The sequence below is a fragment of the Sycon ciliatum genome, chromosome 8, assembly GCF_964019385.1.
Source record: "Sycon ciliatum chromosome 8, ocSycCili1.1, whole genome shotgun sequence".
NCBI classification, from domain to species: Eukaryota; Metazoa; Porifera; class Calcarea; order Leucosolenida; family Sycettidae; genus Sycon; species Sycon ciliatum.
The window spans coordinates 14,718,512-14,737,115 of NC_088650.1; the positions used below are offsets into that span (position 1 = coordinate 14,718,512).

Here is an 18,604-nt window from a genome sequence, read left to right on the forward strand (position 1 = left end):
TGATATGTTTTGTTTTTTTTCACTGCCCCTAGCTATACCAACAGTTAGCAGTACAGAGTTGCCATCACCGAGCAGTGAAACAACACCATCACTACCCGCTACTGTACCGACCACAAGTCTGCCAGGCACCTCATCCCAAGCCACAGTTCCAGTTGTGACAACGCAGAGACCAGCAGTTACTTCTGCCCTGCCATCAAGTTCATCTGTAGATCTATGTGAGTGTCTTTTACAGTTCCTGTGTCCCGGTGATTTTTCTGGTTTAGGCTTCCTCAACTTTAGCACTTTCATACACAGCATAATAGTTAATCCAAATGGCACCATTTACGAGGCCCCGAGCACTGGACAAAATGCTGTCATGCTTCATATTATATCGCGCTTCGGGAATCAGGTTATTTAGATCTAGGCCGCATCATTTGATGTCTATAGAACAGAAAATCCATCGTGCACCCGGATTCATTAATTTTTGAATACCAGCAATGTCGTACAGAGTGATTTTCTGACTCACACATGTGTGGATGCAGAGTATGCCCACGGGTGATTGCGTTGCTGAGTCAATTCCTTATCCAATAGAGGGTCCAAACGTATTGCCCCTAGGTTGCTTTATTTATTTATTTGAATATTTTATTTTATTCCAAGCAATACATGGCTGGGGTAGCCAATGACCACTTTGCGTGGCAATTGCAGGGTTTTATTACAAAAGGTATACGCAGGAAGTGTGTTAGATATTTGACATACTTGGCTAAAGACATGTTTTTTGCCTTTTTTGATGTCTATGTCCGCCAGTTTATCAATACCCCAGTGGCTGTTCAGGAATGGGTTGTCTATACCAAGTTACTGGAGTTGTAGACAGACGACTAGGAGTTGTAAACATCACTTGGGTAACAGGACAACCTACAGATACCTGGTTAGGTCTGGGTATCTCAAATGATGAACAAATGGTAAGATGTCAATCAGAGAATTTCCCTTCATTTGTAGACTACTAATTTCATATCTACAGGTACCATTATGGACCTACATGTTTGATGCTGAATGAGTGCCTCTTGAATCAATGGTGAATATACTGCCATTCTGAAATTGAATTGTTGACAAATAGGTATAATAATATTGATATGTGTTGCTTTTCTCTTCTCACGTAGCCAAATTCTGACATACTGATTGGATACTGGGATGGCTCCAAGGCAGTCATCTCTGATAGGTAAGAACTAGGAACATTTTGATGAAAGTTTTGTCTACGGTTGTTGTAGTTATTGTCTTGAGAAAAAGGTTCGCAGGAATTCACTGCAGCATCCTTGGGATTAAAAGTGTTAGTTTCTGAAGGTTTGATGTGTTTTAAAAATTGGCTTTCAGATAAGGTTAATGTATATTGTGACGTATTTGGCTTTGTTCTTTTTAGTTCACTTTCCTTTTCTAAACAAGTTTTCATTGGGACATGCGTGAACTTACAGATACGCTTATAGTCACTCACTGCCACCACTGGATGCTGATCAGAGTCAAAACCTGGTAACATCTGGATCATCATCTGGTGGTCTGACAACTCTGTTCCTAACTAGAACGTGTGTGTCCACTGACCCTGCTGACATCTCACTGCAAGGCAGTCACAATTTCTTGTTTGCGTATGGACCAGTTCAGGCCAGTATACCATCACAACACAGCTGGAGAAACTTTACCAATTTCAAAGTTTCCATCGACTGTGGAATAGGTGAGCATTTTTTTGGGTATCACGGTGAAGTACTCTTGCTTAGGTGCATTGAATACAACTTCTTGAAAGAACTACCTTGTGGCCTATGTGTCTCTGGCAACACAAGCACACAGAGCTCTTCAGCAATAGGAACACTGACGTGCACAATGCTAGAGATAGTGAGTTGTATAGAGAATGTGACAGTGTTGTTTTTGAAAATCGATTTAGAAAATAACGAGGCTTTGATATGTTTGTTTTTTTCACTGCCCCTAGCTATACCAACAGTTAGCAGTACAGAGTTGCCATCACCGAGCAGTGAAACAACACCATCACTACCCGCTACTGTACCGACCACAAGTCTGCCAGGCACCTCATCCCAAGCCACAGTTCCAGTTGTGACAACGCAGAGACCAGCAGTTACTTCTGCCCTGCCATCAAGTTCATCTGTAGATCTATGTGAGTGTCTTTTACAGTTCCTGTGTCCCAGTGATTTTTCTGGTTTAGGCTTCCTCAACTTTAGCACTTTCATACACAGCATAATAGTTAATCCAAATGGCACCATTTACGCGGCCCCGAGCACTGGACAAAATGCTGTCATGCTTCATATTATATCGCGCTTCGGGAATCAGGTTATTTAGATCTAGGCCGCATCATTTGATGTCTATAGAACAGAAAATCCATCGTGCACCCCGGATTCATTAATTTTTGAATACCAGCAATGTCGTACAGAGTGATTTTCTGACTCACACATGTGTGGATGCAGGGTATGCCCACGGGTGATTGCGTTGCTGAGTCAATTCCTTATCCAATAGAGGGTCCAAACGTATTGCCCCTAGGTTGCTTTATTTATTTATTTGAATATTTTATTTTATTCCAAGCAATGCATGGCTGGGGTAGCCAATGACCACTTTGCGTGGCAATTGCAGGGTTTTATTACAAAAGGCATACTCAGGAAGTGTGTTAGATATTTGACATACTTGGCTAAAGACATGTTTTTTGGCTTTTTTGATGTCTATGTCCGCCAGTTTATCAATACCCCAGTGGCTGTTCAGGAATGGGTTGTCTATACCAAGTTACTGGAGTTGTAGACAGACGACTGGGAGTTGTAAACATCACTTGGGTAACAGGACAACCTACAGATACCTGGTTAGGTCTGGGTATCTCAAATGATGAACAAATGGTAAGATGTCAATCAGGGAATTTCCCTTCATTTGTAGACTACTAATTTCATATCTACAGGTACCATTATGGACCTACATGTACATGTTTGATGCTGAATGAGTGCCTCTTGAATCAATGGTGAATATACTGCCATTCTGAAATTGAATTGTTGACAAATAGGTATAATAATATTGATATGTGTTGCTTCTCTCTTCTCACGTAGCCAAATTCTGACATACTGATTGCATACTGGGATGGCTCCAAGGCAGTCATCTCTGATAGGTAAGCACTAGGAACATTTTGATGAAAGTTTTGTCTACGGTTGTTGTAGTTATTGTCTTGAGAAAAAGGTTCGCAGGAATTCACTGCAGCATCCTTGGGATTAAAAGTGTTAGTTTGTGAAGGTTTGATGTGTTTTAAAAATTGGCTTTCAGATTAAGTGAATGTATATTGTGACGTATTTGGCTTTGTTCTTTTTAGTTCACGTTCCTTTTCTAAACAAGTTTTCAATGGGACATGCGTGAACTTACAGATACGCTTATAGTCACTCACTGCCACCACTGGATGCTGATCAGAGTCAAAACCTGGTAACATCTGGATCATCATCTGGTGGTCTGACAACTCTGTTCCTAACTAGAACGTGTGTGTCCACTGACCCTGCTGACATCTCACTGCAAGGCAGTCACAATTTCTTGTTTGCGTATGGACCAGTTCAGGCCAGTATACCATCACAACACAGCTGGAGAAACTTTACCAATTTCAAAGTTTCCATCGACTGTGGAATAGGTGAGCATTTTTGGGTATCACGGTGAAGTACTCTTGCTTAGGTGCATTGAATACAACTTCTTGAAAGAACTACCTTGTGGCCTATGTGTCTCTGGCAACACAAGCACACAGAGCTCTTCAGCAATAGGAACACTGACGTGCACAATGCTAGAGACAGTGAGTTGTATAGAGAATGTGACAGTGTTGTTTTTGAAAATCGATTTAGAAAATAACGAGGCTTTGATATGTTTTGTTTTTTTTCACTGCCCCTAGCTATACCAACAGTTAGCAGTACAGAGTTGCCATCACCGAGCAGTGAAACAACACCATCACTACCCGCTACTGCACCGACCACAAGTCTGCCAGGCACCTCATCCCAAGCCACAGTTCCAGTTGTGACAACGCAGAGACCAGCAGTTACTTCTGCCCTGCCATCAAGTTCATCTGTAGATCTATGTGAGTGTCTTTTACAGTTCCTGTGTCCCGGTGATTTTTCTGGTTTAGGCTTCCTCAACTTTAGCACTTTCATACACAGCATAATAGTTAATCCAAATGGCACCATTTACGAGGCCCCGAGCACTGGACAAAATGCTGTCATGCTTCATATTATATCGCGCTTCGGGAATCAGGTTATTTAGATCTAGGCCGCATCATTTGATGTCTATAGAACAGAAAATCCATCGTGCACCCGGATTCATTAATTTTTGAATACCAGCAATGTCGTACAGAGTGATTTTCTGACTCACACATGTGTGGATGCAGAGTATGCCCACGGGTGATTGCGTTGCTGAGTCAATTCCTTATCCAATAGAGGGTCCAAACGTATTGCCCCTAGGTTGCTTTATTTATTTATTTGAATATTTTATTTTATTCCAAGCAATACATGGCTGGGGTAGCCAATGACCACTTTGCGTGGCAATTGCAGGGTTTTATTACAAAAGGTATACGCAGGAAGTGTGTTAGATATTTGACATACTTGGCTAAAGACATGTTTTTTGCCTTTTTTGATGTCTATGTCCGCCAGTTTATCAATACCCCAGTGGCTGTTCAGGAATGGGTTGTCTATACCAAGTTACTGGAGTTGTAGACAGACGACTAGGAGTTGTAAACATCACTTGGGTAACAGGACAACCTACAGATACCTGGTTAGGTCTGGGTATCTCAAATGATGAACAAATGGTAAGATGTCAATCAGAGAATTTCCCTTCATTTGTAGACTACTAATTTCATATCTACAGGTACCATTATGGACCTACATGTTTGATGCTGAATGAGTGCCTCTTGAATCAATGGTGAATATACTGCCATTCTGAAATTGAATTGTTGACAAATAGGTATAATAATATTGATATGTGTTGCTTTTCTCTTCTCACGTAGCCAAATTCTGACATACTGATTGGATACTGGGATGGCTCCAAGGCAGTCATCTCTGATAGGTAAGAACTAGGAACATTTTGATGAAAGTTTTGTCTACGGTTGTTGTAGTTATTGTCTTGAGAAAAAGGTTCGCAGGAATTCACTGCAGCATCCTTGGGATTAAAAGTGTTAGTTTCTGAAGGTTTGATGTGTTTTAAAAATTGGCTTTCAGATAAGGTTAATGTATATTGTGACGTATTTGGCTTTGTTCTTTTTAGTTCACTTTCCTTTTCTAAACAAGTTTTCATTGGGACATGCGTGAACTTACAGATACGCTTATAGTCACTCACTGCCACCACTGGATGCTGATCAGAGTCAAAACCTGGTAACATCTGGATCATCATCTGGTGGTCTGACAACTCTGTTCCTAACTAGAACGTGTGTGTCCACTGACCCTGCTGACATCTCACTGCAAGGCAGTCACAATTTCTTGTTTGCGTATGGACCAGTTCAGGCCAGTATACCATCACAACACAGCTGGAGAAACTTTACCAATTTCAAAGTTTCCATCGACTGTGGAATAGGTGAGCATTTTTTTGGGTATCACGGTGAAGTACTCTTGCTTAGGTGCATTGAATACAACTTCTTGAAAGAACTACCTTGTGGCCTATGTGTCTCTGGCAACACAAGCACACAGAGCTCTTCAGCAATAGGAACACTGACGTGCACAATGCTAGAGATAGTGAGTTGTATAGAGAATGTGACAGTGTTGTTTTTGAAAATCGATTTAGAAAATAACGAGGCTTTGATATGTTTGTTTTTTTCACTGCCCCTAGCTATACCAACAGTTAGCAGTACAGAGTTGCCATCACCGAGCAGTGAAACAACACCATCACTACCCGCTACTGTACCGACCACAAGTCTGCCAGGCACCTCATCCCAAGCCACAGTTCCAGTTGTGACAACGCAGAGACCAGCAGTTACTTCTGCCCTGCCATCAAGTTCATCTGTAGATCTATGTGAGTGTCTTTTACAGTTCCTGTGTCCCAGTGATTTTTCTGGTTTAGGCTTCCTCAACTTTAGCACTTTCATACACAGCATAATAGTTAATCCAAATGGCACCATTTACGCGGCCCCGAGCACTGGACAAAATGCTGTCATGCTTCATATTATATCGCGCTTCGGGAATCAGGTTATTTAGATCTAGGCCGCATCATTTGATGTCTATAGAACAGAAAATCCATCGTGCACCCCGGATTCATTAATTTTTGAATACCAGCAATGTCGTACAGAGTGATTTTCTGACTCACACATGTGTGGATGCAGGGTATGCCCACGGGTGATTGCGTTGCTGAGTCAATTCCTTATCCAATAGAGGGTCCAAACGTATTGCCCCTAGGTTGCTTTATTTATTTATTTGAATATTTTATTTTATTCCAAGCAATGCATGGCTGGGGTAGCCAATGACCACTTTGCGTGGCAATTGCAGGGTTTTATTACAAAAGGCATACTCAGGAAGTGTGTTAGATATTTGACATACTTGGCTAAAGACATGTTTTTTGGCTTTTTTGATGTCTATGTCCGCCAGTTTATCAATACCCCAGTGGCTGTTCAGGAATGGGTTGTCTATACCAAGTTACTGGAGTTGTAGACAGACGACTGGGAGTTGTAAACATCACTTGGGTAACAGGACAACCTACAGATACCTGGTTAGGTCTGGGTATCTCAAATGATGAACAAATGGTAAGATGTCAATCAGGGAATTTCCCTTCATTTGTAGACTACTAATTTCATATCTACAGGTACCATTATGGACCTACATGTACATGTTTGATGCTGAATGAGTGCCTCTTGAATCAATGGTGAATATACTGCCATTCTGAAATTGAATTGTTGACAAATAGGTATAATAATATTGATATGTGTTGCTTCTCTCTTCTCACGTAGCCAAATTCTGACATACTGATTGCATACTGGGATGGCTCCAAGGCAGTCATCTCTGATAGGTAAGCACTAGGAACATTTTGATGAAAGTTTTGTCTACGGTTGTTGTAGTTATTGTCTTGAGAAAAAGGTTCGCAGGAATTCACTGCAGCATCCTTGGGATTAAAAGTGTTAGTTTGTGAAGGTTTGATGTGTTTTAAAAATTGGCTTTCAGATTAAGTGAATGTATATTGTGACGTATTTGGCTTTGTTCTTTTTAGTTCACGTTCCTTTTCTAAACAAGTTTTCAATGGGACATGCGTGAACTTACAGATACGCTTATAGTCACTCACTGCCACCACTGGATGCTGATCAGAGTCAAAACCTGGTAACATCTGGATCATCATCTGGTGGTCTGACAACTCTGTTCCTAACTAGAACGTGTGTGTCCACTGACCCTGCTGACATCTCACTGCAAGGCAGTCACAATTTCTTGTTTGCGTATGGACCAGTTCAGGCCAGTATACCATCACAACACAGCTGGAGAAACTTTACCAATTTCAAAGTTTCCATCGACTGTGGAATAGGTGAGCATTTTTGGGTATCACGGTGAAGTACTCTTGCTTAGGTGCATTGAATACAACTTCTTGAAAGAACTACCTTGTGGCCTATGTGTCTCTGGCAACACAAGCACACAGAGCTCTTCAGCAATAGGAACACTGACGTGCACAATGCTAGAGACAGTGAGTTGTATAGAGAATGTGACAGTGTTGTTTTTGAAAATCGATTTAGAAAATAACGAGGCTTTGATATGTTTTGTTTTTTTTCACTGCCCCTAGCTATACCAACAGTTAGCAGTACAGAGTTGCCATCACCGAGCAGTGAAACAACACCATCACTACCCGCTACTGTACCGACCACAAGTCTGCCAGGCACCTCATCCCAAGCCACAGTTCCAGTTGTGACAACGCAGAGACCAGCAGTTACTTCTGCCCTGCCATCAAGTTCATCTGTAGATCTATGTGAGTGTCTTTTACAGTTCCTGTGTCCCGGTGATTTTTCTGGTTTAGGCTTCCTCAACTTTAGCACTTTCATACACAGCATAATAGTTAATCCAAATGGCACCATTTACGAGGCCCCGAGCACTGGACAAAATGCTGTCATGCTTCATATTATATCGCGCTTCGGGAATCAGGTTATTTAGATCTAGGCCGCATCATTTGATGTCTATAGAACAGAAAATCCATCGTGCACCCGGATTCATTAATTTTTGAATACCAGCAATGTCGTACAGAGTGATTTTCTGACTCACACATGTGTGGATGCAGAGTATGCCCACGGGTGATTGCGTTGCTGAGTCAATTCCTTATCCAATAGAGGGTCCAAACGTATTGCCCCTAGGTTGCTTTATTTATTTATTTGAATATTTTATTTTATTCCAAGCAATACATGGCTGGGGTAGCCAATGACCACTTTGCGTGGCAATTGCAGGGTTTTATTACAAAAGGTATACGCAGGAAGTGTGTTAGATATTTGACATACTTGGCTAAAGACATGTTTTTTGCCTTTTTTGATGTCTATGTCCGCCAGTTTATCAATACCCCAGTGGCTGTTCAGGAATGGGTTGTCTATACCAAGTTACTGGAGTTGTAGACAGACGACTAGGAGTTGTAAACATCACTTGGGTAACAGGACAACCTACAGATACCTGGTTAGGTCTGGGTATCTCAAATGATGAACAAATGGTAAGATGTCAATCAGAGAATTTCCCTTCATTTGTAGACTACTAATTTCATATCTACAGGTACCATTATAGACCTACATGTTTGATGCTGAATGAGTGCCTCTTGAATCAATGGTGAATATACTGCCATTCTGAAATTGAATTGTTGACAAATAGGTATAATAATATTGATATGTGTTGCTTTTCTCTTCTCACGTAGCCAAATTCTGACATACTGATTGGATACTGGGATGGCTCCAAGGCAGTCATCTCTGATAGGTAAGCACTAGGAACATTTTGATGAAAGTTTTGTCTACGGTTGTTGTAGTTATTGTCTTGAGAAAAAGGTTCGCAGGAATTCACTGCAGCATCCTTGGGATTAAAAGTGTTAGTTTCTGAAGGTTTGATGTGTTTTAAAAATTGGCTTTCAGATTAAGTTAATGTATATTGTGACGTATTTGGCTTTGTTCTTTTTAGTTCACTTTCCTTTTCTAAACAAGTTTTCATTGGGACATGCGTGAACTTACAGATACGCTTATAGTCACTCACTGCCACCACTGGATGCTGATCAGAGTCAAAACCTGGTAACATCTGGATCATCATCTGGTGGTCTGACAACTCTGTTCCTAACTAGAACGTGTGTGTCCACTGACCCTGCTGACATCTCACTGCAAGGCAGTCACAATTTCTTGTTTGCGTATGGACCAGTTCAGGCCAGTATACCATCACAACACAGCTGGAGAAACTTTACCAATTTCAAAGTTTCCATCGACTGTGGAATAGGTGAGCATTTTTTTGGGTATCACGGTGAAGTACTCTTGCTTAGGTGCATTGAATACAACTTCTTGAAAGAACTACCTTGTGGCCTATGTGTCTCTGGCAACACAAGCACACAGAGCTCTTCAGCAATAGGAACACTGACGTGCACAATGCTAGAGATAGTGAGTTGTATAGAGAATGTGACAGTGTTGTTTTTGAAAATCGATTTAGAAAATAACGAGGCTTTGATATGTTTGTTTTTTTCACTGCCCCTAGCTATACCAACAGTTAGCAGTACAGAGTTGCCATCACCGAGCAGTGAAACAACACCATCACTACCCGCTACTGTACCGACCACAAGTCTGCCAGGCACCTCATCCCAAGCCACAGTTCCAGTTGTGACAACGCAGAGACCAGCAGTTACTTCTGCCCTGCCATCAAGTTCATCTGTAGATCTATGTGAGTGTCTTTTACAATTCCTGTGTCCCAGTAATGTTTCTGGTTTAGGCTTCCTCAACTTTAGCACTTTCATACACAGCATAATAGTTAATCCAAATGGCACCATTTACGCGGCCCCGAGCACTGGACAAAATGCTGTCATGCTTCATATTATATCGCGCTTCGGGAATCAGGTTATTTAGATCTAGGCCGCATCATTTGATGTCTATAGAACAGAAAATCCATCGTGCACCCCGGATTCATTAATTTTTGAATACCAGCAATGTCGTACAGAGTGATTTTCTGACTCACACATGTGTGGATGCAGGGTATGCCCACGGGTGATTGCGTTGCTGAGTCAATTCCTTATCCAATAGAGGGTCCAAACGTATTGCCCCTAGGTTGCTTTATTTATTTATTTGAATATTTTATTTTATTCCAAGCAATGCATGGCTGGGGTAGCCAATGACCACTTTGCGTGGCAATTGCAGGGTTTTATTACAAAAGGCATACTCAGGAAGTGTGTTAGATATTTGACATACTTGGCTAAAGACATGTTTTTTGGCTTTTTTGATGTCTATGTCCGCCAGTTTATCAATACCCCAGTGGCTGTTCAGGAATGGGTTGTCTATACCAAGTTACTGGAGTTGTAGACAGACGACTGGGAGTTGTAAACATCACTTGGGTAACAGGACAACCTACAGATACCTGGTTAGGTCTGGGTATCTCAAATGATGAACAAATGGTAAGATGTCAATCAGGGAATTTCCCTTCATTTGTAGACTACTAATTTCATATCTACAGGTACCATTATGGACCTACATGTTTGATGCTGAATGAGTGCCTCTTGAATCAATGGTGAATATACTGCCATTCTGAAATTGAATTGTTGACAAATAGGTATAATAATATTGATATGTGTTGCTTCTCTCTTCTCACGTAGCCAAATTCTGACATACTGATTGCATACTGGGATGGCTCCAAGGCAGTCATCTCTGATAGGTAAGCACTAGGAACATTTTGATGAAAGTTTAGTCTACGGTTGTTGTAGTTATTATCTTGAGAAAAAGGTTCGCAGGAATTCACTGCAGCATCCTTGGGATTAAAAATGACGGCTTTGAGCAGCAAAGCCAAGTTAGCCCACGCATGCACGTGTTTTGTCACGGTTCGTCACGCGGCACATGAATAAAAAATATTTTTTCCGAAAATGGTGGATGAAAAAATAAATCTTGCGTGGCCGCTTTGCCCTGCCTCGTGTCAGCAAAGCAACTTCCTTGTCAACAATTTCTGTCATCCAGTTAGCCAAAGTGACTCAAGGTTGTGTTTTCTCCGTTTTCTCCTTTGTCTCTCCGCCAAGCTGTACAAGAGTATTAGTTGTGCTAGTCTGCGTAGACAAGCGCTGACTCGTGTGAGCTGGAAGCGCTTGAAAATTCACAACTTCAAACAGCGATCGATCGCGCTTGGTTGAAATATTTATTTGTTGCGTGGGCAGATAGAGTAGCTCATGGTCGCAGTAGTGAATTTCCTGGAGTTCATGAGGCCAAGCAAGAACTACTCGAAGCAGAGGACCAGTTATTTAGGCCTCGACATGGCGAGTGGCGTTGACGCCAACTCAGAAATGGCTGTGATTACCTGTCAAAAAATCTAGCCAAAGAAGTAGACAAGGAGCAGAGGCATTTACATGGACAAAGGTACGATGGTGGTTTGCAACATGCTACTACTGCTGGAGCGACGTTGAGTGCAGGGACGATCGTTGATCATCTACGTATCAGGTGTGGTTGTCAAACGCTTGTGGCCTTTGATGTGGATATGAAGATTTTATGCCCACTGTGCGTTCGTTATGCACCACATCTGCTGTGCACGTGGCATTAGTTTACCCTATCTCAGGGAGAAATCATCAACCCAGTAATTCTGGGTAAAACTATTCCTGATAGCTGTGCAGGCCATGCGCCAGCACAAGAACCAGTACGCTGCACTTAACAAGGTGCTTATGTTCGTGTGCTTGATGGTCAATGGAATGAGTTCAACTGAAAGCAACGGTTCCGCAGGTCTTCGACAACCTCAGCAAGGTGGTCGGCCCAGCAACAGTGGTGACGGTACTTGGCATACAAGTCGACAGTGAGGACCAGGTGATGCGGCTACCTGACAAGAAGTTATTTGCCTTTCTAGCGGCTTTGAGTGAGTAGTCCACGCGCACTAGCTACACAACGCGGGAACTGCTGTCGCTGATCGGAACCTTGTCCTTGCCGCAAAGGTGGTTCCTCCTGGCAGGACCTTCATCCGTCAACTCCTGTATCTTAGCTGGACAACTCTCTCAGTCTCTTCAGTCAGTAGTCAATATCAACACAAAAGCTCACTTGGACATCGAATGGTCGCGCTCCTTTGCCGCAAACTGGAATGGCCAATCCTTCTTCTACGATGTCGAGTTTTCAAAGTCCCCTGACCTTGAGCTATTCACGGATGCCTCTGATGTTGGCTTCTGCGGTTTCTATCAAGGACAATCGTTTTTGGGGCAACGGGCCGCTGAGATGCAGCATGAACCTATTGTGATTACTCGCTTCCGAGAACTGGCTTCCACAGCCAACCAGTGCCTGGTGCCAACTCCTCCGCTGAACTCGCCGCTCTGATTGCTGCCAGCAATGATCTCATGAGCGACTCAGACCTTTAAGCTCGGTATTTGCGCACACATAATCTGATGTACCCAGTTTCGGCTATGGCCGAGTTCCGGTCCCTGACCGCGACTGCCGGCAGCTCACGGCCAGTGTTTGTGTTCGTCGACGGCGGCTACTTCTCCCGAGTTTTCTCGACTAGGATCCTCAACTGCAACCGGGTGAGCTCCCATTCTGTGCGCATTGGCGGGGCCACACTCATGGCTCACCGGAGTACAAGTGCCTGTGAAGCAGCCATATGCCGTGCAGGCTGCTGGCGAAGTGCAGCATCCGATCACTATGTCAGGCGTGCAGCCGGTATACCCTCTGTGCAATGGCTAGCAGCAAAGACTGGAACAGCCCACGCCCATGTGGTGTTGAGAACAGAAGTGAGGTACATTTGTAGTGTTGTACAGTGTTGTGCCTTCCGCTTGTTGTGCAGTCCTTGTGCCGGTGTGGCTCTGTGGGTATCACTTAGGGGTTTGCCATGGTTACTTGCAGGAAGTTATGCTAATGAGCGATGCCGTGAGAAATGCTTGGTCGTAAACACTGGTTTTTGGGAGGGTCAAATGCATTTGCCTCTCAGTGTTGTGCTGTACTGTCTCAGTGTTGTGACACCTGTATGTTGTTGTGTGGTTGACCCGCCGGTTTGAGGCACGGGTGGTCAACTGTGTATGTTGTATCGGTGTGTTCCCGTTTGAAGTTGCCAGGCCACCATGTGGTTGACCCGCCGAAAATGGAGGCATGGGTGGTCAACTGTGTCTATTGTATCGGTGTGTTCCCGTTTGAAGTTGCCGGGCCACCATGTGGTTGACCCGCCGAAAATGGAGGCATGGGTGGTCAACTGTGTCTATTGTATCGGTGTGTTCCCGTTTGAAGTTGCCGGGCCACCATGTGGTTGACCCGCCGATAATGGAGGCATGGGTGGTCAACTGTGTATGTTGTATCGGTGTGTTCCCGTTTGAAGTTGCCGGGCCACCATGTGGGTGACCCGCCGAAAATGGAGGCATGGGTGGTCAACCGTGTATGTGTATCATTGAAGTTGCAATACGTACATTGCTGTGACTCGCCCGATTGCTGTTGCCGGGCACCTACGCATTTATTTGCCTACTTGTGAAGAGATATCTCTTCTGGTTTATTGCATAATTCTTGGCTCAATGTTATCCACGGTGTCGCTCGATGCAAAGTCTCGTAAAGATTTATCAGACAAAATTGAAAAGAAAAAAAACTATGGCAAACCCCACTTCCTTGTATTCTATCTGCTTGGTGTACACGTGTCCACGTTTTGTACGTTTGGCACGCACATGCGTGCGTGTGTATGTGAGAGCGTGTCTGGATAAATGTGCATATTGATGTTTTGGTTGTTTTAAGTTTTATTGTGTGTATGCGTGCATGCATGTGGGTTAAGTGTTAGTTTGTGAAGGTTTGATGTGTTTTAAATATTGGCTTTCAGATTAAGTGAATGTATATTGTGACGTATTTGGCTTTGTTCTTTTTAGTTCACTTTCCTTTTCTAAACAAGTTTTCATTGGGACATGCCCTGTGCTTACAGATACGCTTATAGTCACTCACTACCACCACTGGATGCTGATCAGAGTCAAAACCTGGTAACATCTGGATCATCATCTGGTGGTCTGACAACTCTGTTCCTAACTAGAACGTGTGTGTCCACTGACCCTGCTGACATCTCACTGCAAGGCAGTCACAATTTCTTGTTTGCGTACGGACCAGTTCTGGCCAGTATACCATCACAACACAGCTGGAGAAACTTTACCAATTTCAAAGTTTCCATCGATTGTGGAATTGGTAAGAGTGTCCCATTTTTTTTTGCTGGAGCACTACATATCTCTTTCCAAACGAACTCATGACACTGGTGAAATAATGTAGCATGACGAAAGAGAATTGAAAAAAGTCTAGAATTCTTTTTTTAAATCGTTGGGGTGCAGGCTAAACATGAACTTCGGTACACAAAAATCAGGCCATGCCTTTTGCAACACAAGAACCCTTTCAAATCACCTCCGAGTAAGTGCATCACTATTCTGAAAATTCCATATTGCCGAGTTGAAAGTGCCCAAACTGTGAAGGCAATATCAATGGTAACGGATCTAGCTGGGACGGAGTAGCCAAGAGCCAAGGAGGGATGGCTAATTGCCTGTATATGGATATGATGTCAACACATATAGAGTGTATTATAGTGTGCATTCATGAAATCTCTTTTTAACATGACACTCCAATACAAATTAAATTCATCTACGGTTTGTTGTTTTCATGCAGTTATACCGCCCACCCAATCATCAACAACCCGTCAACCCGCCCAACCATCCACAGCAATCCCTCCTCAAACTTCACAACCTTCCGTCAGTACCCAAGCCCAAACTACCCAACCACCAACAACACAACCAGCAACAACACAGCCACCAACAACTCAACCATCCACAACACAACCACCACCAACAACACAACCACCAACAACACAACCGCCTACAACTCAACCACTCACAACTCAACCACCAACAACAACACCAGGAACCACCCAACCAGCAACAACTCAACCAGCAACAACACAATCAGCAACAACCCAACCAGCAACAACTCAAACAGCAACAACTCAACCAGCAACAATTCTACAAGCAACAACACAACCACCGACAACTCAACCAGCAACAACTCAACCACCGACAACTCAACCAGCAACAACTCAAGCAGCAACAACCCAACCAGCAACAACTCAACCAGCGACAACTCAACCAGCAACAACTCAACAAGCAACAACTCAACCAGCAACAACTCAGCAAGCAACAACTCAACCAGCAACAACCCAACCAGCAACAACTCAACCAGCAACAACCCAACCAGCAACAACTCAACCAGCAACAACCCAACCAGCAACAACTCAACCAGCAACAACTCAACCAGCAACAACCCAACCAGCAACAACTCAACCAGCAACAACTCAACCAGCAACAACTCAACCAGCAACAACCCAACCACCAACAACTCAACCAGCAACAACTCAACCACCAACAACCCAACCACCAACAACCCAACCACCAACACCTCAGCCAGCAACAACCCAACCAGCAACAACTCAACCAGCAACAACCCAACCACCAACAACCCAACCACCAACAACTCAACCAGCAACAACTCAACCACCAACAACTCAACCAGCAACAACCCAACCACCAACAACTCAACCAGCAACAACTCAACCAGGAACAACTCAACCAGCAACAACCCAACCAGCAACAACTCAACCAGCAACAACTCAACCAGCAACAACTCAACCAGCAACAACCCAACCAGCAACAACTCAACCAGCAACAACTCAACCAGCAACAACTCAACCAGCAACAACAACACAACCAGCAACATCTCAACCAGCAACATCTCAACCAGCAACAACTCAACCAGCTACAACCCAACCACCAACAACTCAACCACCAACAACTCAACCAGCAACAACCCAACCACCAACAACTCAACCAGCAACAACTCAACCAGCAACAACTCAACCAGGAACAACTCAACCAGCAACAACCCAACCAGCAACAACTCAACCAGCAACAACTCAACCAGCAACAACTCAACCAGCAACAACCCAACCAGCAACAACTCAACCACCAACAACTCAACCAGCAACAACTCAACCAGCAACAACTCAACCAGCAACAACTCCACCAGCAACAACTCAACCAGCAACAACTCAACCAGCAACAACTCAACCAGCAACAACTCAACCAGAAACAACAACCCAACCAGCAACATCTCAACCAGCAACAACTCGACCAGCAACAACTCAACCAGCTACAACCCAACCAGCAACAACCCAACCACCAACAACTCAACCAGCAACAACTCAACCAGCAACAACTCAACCAGCAACAACTCAACCAGCAACAACCCAACCAGCAACAACTCAACCAGCAACAACTCTACAGACAACAACACAACCACCAACCACCCAACCAGCAACAGCACAGGCACCAACCACCCAACCACCAACAACTCAACCACCAACAACTCAACCACCAACAACTCAACCAGCGACAACTCAACCAGCAACAACTCAACCAGCAACCACCCAACCAGCAACAACACAGGCACAAACAACTCAAGCAATGACCAGTTCACCGCCTGTGACGACACCCACTCCTCGGCCTGTATTCGGTGAGGATAGTCGTACATTGAAGAGTTCATTGGAAATGTACCCTGCTCATAACCCTGCTTTAAACTGCTGCATCATTGTCATTGGATTAGGGTGTGGTTGCACACTTCTGTAAGCCAATGAAAATGATATGTCTTACTATAATCAGGGCAAGTATGCTCTAACTACTCAGCTATGGTCTTGTCATAATCAATTATGCTTAGGAGAGAAGAAAGGTACCATTTTATAATTTTTGTTCACGGGAACTCTGTTGCAAACACGGAAACACTGATGCTGTGGCTGTCAGGCGAGACATATATTTAAGCAGTGGCATATCATGGTGATCTCATTTTACTGTTCCCTATGTGCAGATTTCCGAGTTCCAGCACAATGCACAGGCACATCCTGCAGCTACCGAGTCGTTGGAGTGGTGGATTCTCGACTGGGTGTAGTCAACATAACATGGACAACAGGACAAGCAAGCAACACATGGCTTGGACTTGGTGTATCAAATGATCAATTCATGGTAAAGAAGAATGAGTAACAACATATGGCTCTTGCATAAGATTATGTAGTTGAGATGTCTAGCACTGTGGTGGCTCCAAGAGGAAGTGAGGGGATGCAGTGTGGTCATACTGGTCAGGTCATTAACTGTTAGCAGATAGCACATTACCACTCTGGTGATTGCATGCACTTGGAAATCTTCAGGTGAAGTGTGTTATTTCTTCGAAGCAATGTGTGTGCCATCACCAACAAACTCATGGAGTAACCACGTGCCTCAAAGACTGATCAATACAATCCTACTCCGTGATGCTTAAACATAATAACGTATGGTGGGTTCTGAAAGTCTTCCCTTTCTTTTTGTCTCGTCTTCTTCATCCAGGCAAATTCAGACATTCAGATTGGCTACTGGGATGGAACCAAGGTCATTGTGTCTGACAGGTATGTCAATCGCTACGTTTAAATTGTGGGCTGTTTGCCAACAAATAGAGCCAACTTTCATGCATGGCATTGATCTATCGCGGTCTTCAGATGCAAGTAGTCTCCGCAACTGGAGTGATCCTTGCACATTCAAAATACACAGCACCAGAGAGAAGCGGCCGTACAGACTATACCGTTGCTGAAAAACAAATCGGTCCCTCCACCATGTTTCTACTGTTACAATGTTGCAAAATTGCTGTCTTGTCTTGAGGTAATCTCTCTGTATTGTCTTGAGGTAATCTCTCTGTATTGTCTTGAGGTAATCTCTCTGTATTGTCTTGAGGTAATCTCTCTGTATTGTCTTGAGGTAATCTCTCTGTATTGTCTTGAGGTAATCTCTCTGTATTGTCTTGAGGTAATCTCTCTGTATTGTCTTGAGGTAATCTCTCTGTATTGTCTTGAGGTAATCTCTCTGTATTGTCTTGAGGTAATCTCTCTGTATTGTCTTGAGGTAATCTCTCTGTATTGTCTTGAGGTAATCTCTCTGTATTGTCTTGAGGTAATCTCTCTGTATTGTCTTGAGGTAATCTCTCTGTATTGTCTTGAGGTAATCTCTCACGCCTCGTTGATCATCATTTCTGTCTTGAGGCAATCCACCCTCATCGCGACAAGAAGCACTCCTCATAGCTCACCTTTGACTAACGTGCTAGCCATACAGTGCTCTAAAAGTGTTACAGTATCAGCTGAACTCCTCTGTTCATCCTTGGTTCTCCCATCTCTTTGCACCAATTTGCGGCGCAGATATGCTACCGGTTATTCACTGCCGGGGCTTGACGCGGATCAAAGTCAGAACACCAATGTGTATGGTGGATCATCTGGAGGACTGACGACCATTCACGTGAGCCGGCAGTGCACATCAAGTGACGCAAGTGACATTTCACTACAAGGCTCTCACTACCTGCTGTTCGCATATGGCTCTGTGATAAGCGGCACAATTCACCAACATGCGTATCGCTTTCCTAGTACAGGAAAGACTACGATTGACTGTGGTAAGTGAGTGTAGAGATTTTGCAGGAGGAAAGAAT

The 18,604-nt window shown here is 43.6% G+C and overlaps 1 protein-coding gene across 1 annotated transcript in view; it reads left to right on the plus strand.

Moving 5' to 3' along the window:
- The window catches only part of LOC135823780 (mucin-17-like), a 59,240-nt gene that overhangs the window by 17,087 nt on the left and 23,549 nt on the right, over positions 1–18,604 (plus strand). Inside the window, exons 14-41 of the mRNA XM_065336622.1 lie at positions 33–215; positions 784–938; positions 1,137–1,195; positions 1,446–1,699; positions 1,952–2,134; positions 2,704–2,858; positions 3,063–3,121; positions 3,372–3,625; positions 3,878–4,060; positions 4,629–4,783; positions 4,982–5,040; positions 5,291–5,544; positions 5,797–5,979; positions 6,549–6,703; positions 6,908–6,966; positions 7,217–7,470; positions 7,723–7,905; positions 8,474–8,628; positions 8,827–8,885; positions 9,136–9,389; positions 9,642–9,824; positions 10,394–10,548; positions 10,747–10,805; positions 14,004–14,257; positions 14,726–16,621; positions 16,970–17,124; positions 17,482–17,540; positions 18,321–18,568. Of these exons, the coding sequence (XP_065192694.1) occupies positions 33–215; positions 784–938; positions 1,137–1,195; positions 1,446–1,699; positions 1,952–2,134; positions 2,704–2,858; positions 3,063–3,121; positions 3,372–3,625; positions 3,878–4,060; positions 4,629–4,783; positions 4,982–5,040; positions 5,291–5,544; positions 5,797–5,979; positions 6,549–6,703; positions 6,908–6,966; positions 7,217–7,470; positions 7,723–7,905; positions 8,474–8,628; positions 8,827–8,885; positions 9,136–9,389; positions 9,642–9,824; positions 10,394–10,548; positions 10,747–10,805; positions 14,004–14,257; positions 14,726–16,621; positions 16,970–17,124; positions 17,482–17,540; positions 18,321–18,568 (6,264 nt within the window). The remainder of the gene's footprint in view (positions 1–32; positions 216–783; positions 939–1,136; positions 1,196–1,445; positions 1,700–1,951; positions 2,135–2,703; positions 2,859–3,062; positions 3,122–3,371; positions 3,626–3,877; positions 4,061–4,628; positions 4,784–4,981; positions 5,041–5,290; positions 5,545–5,796; positions 5,980–6,548; positions 6,704–6,907; positions 6,967–7,216; positions 7,471–7,722; positions 7,906–8,473; positions 8,629–8,826; positions 8,886–9,135; positions 9,390–9,641; positions 9,825–10,393; positions 10,549–10,746; positions 10,806–14,003; positions 14,258–14,725; positions 16,622–16,969; positions 17,125–17,481; positions 17,541–18,320; positions 18,569–18,604) is intronic.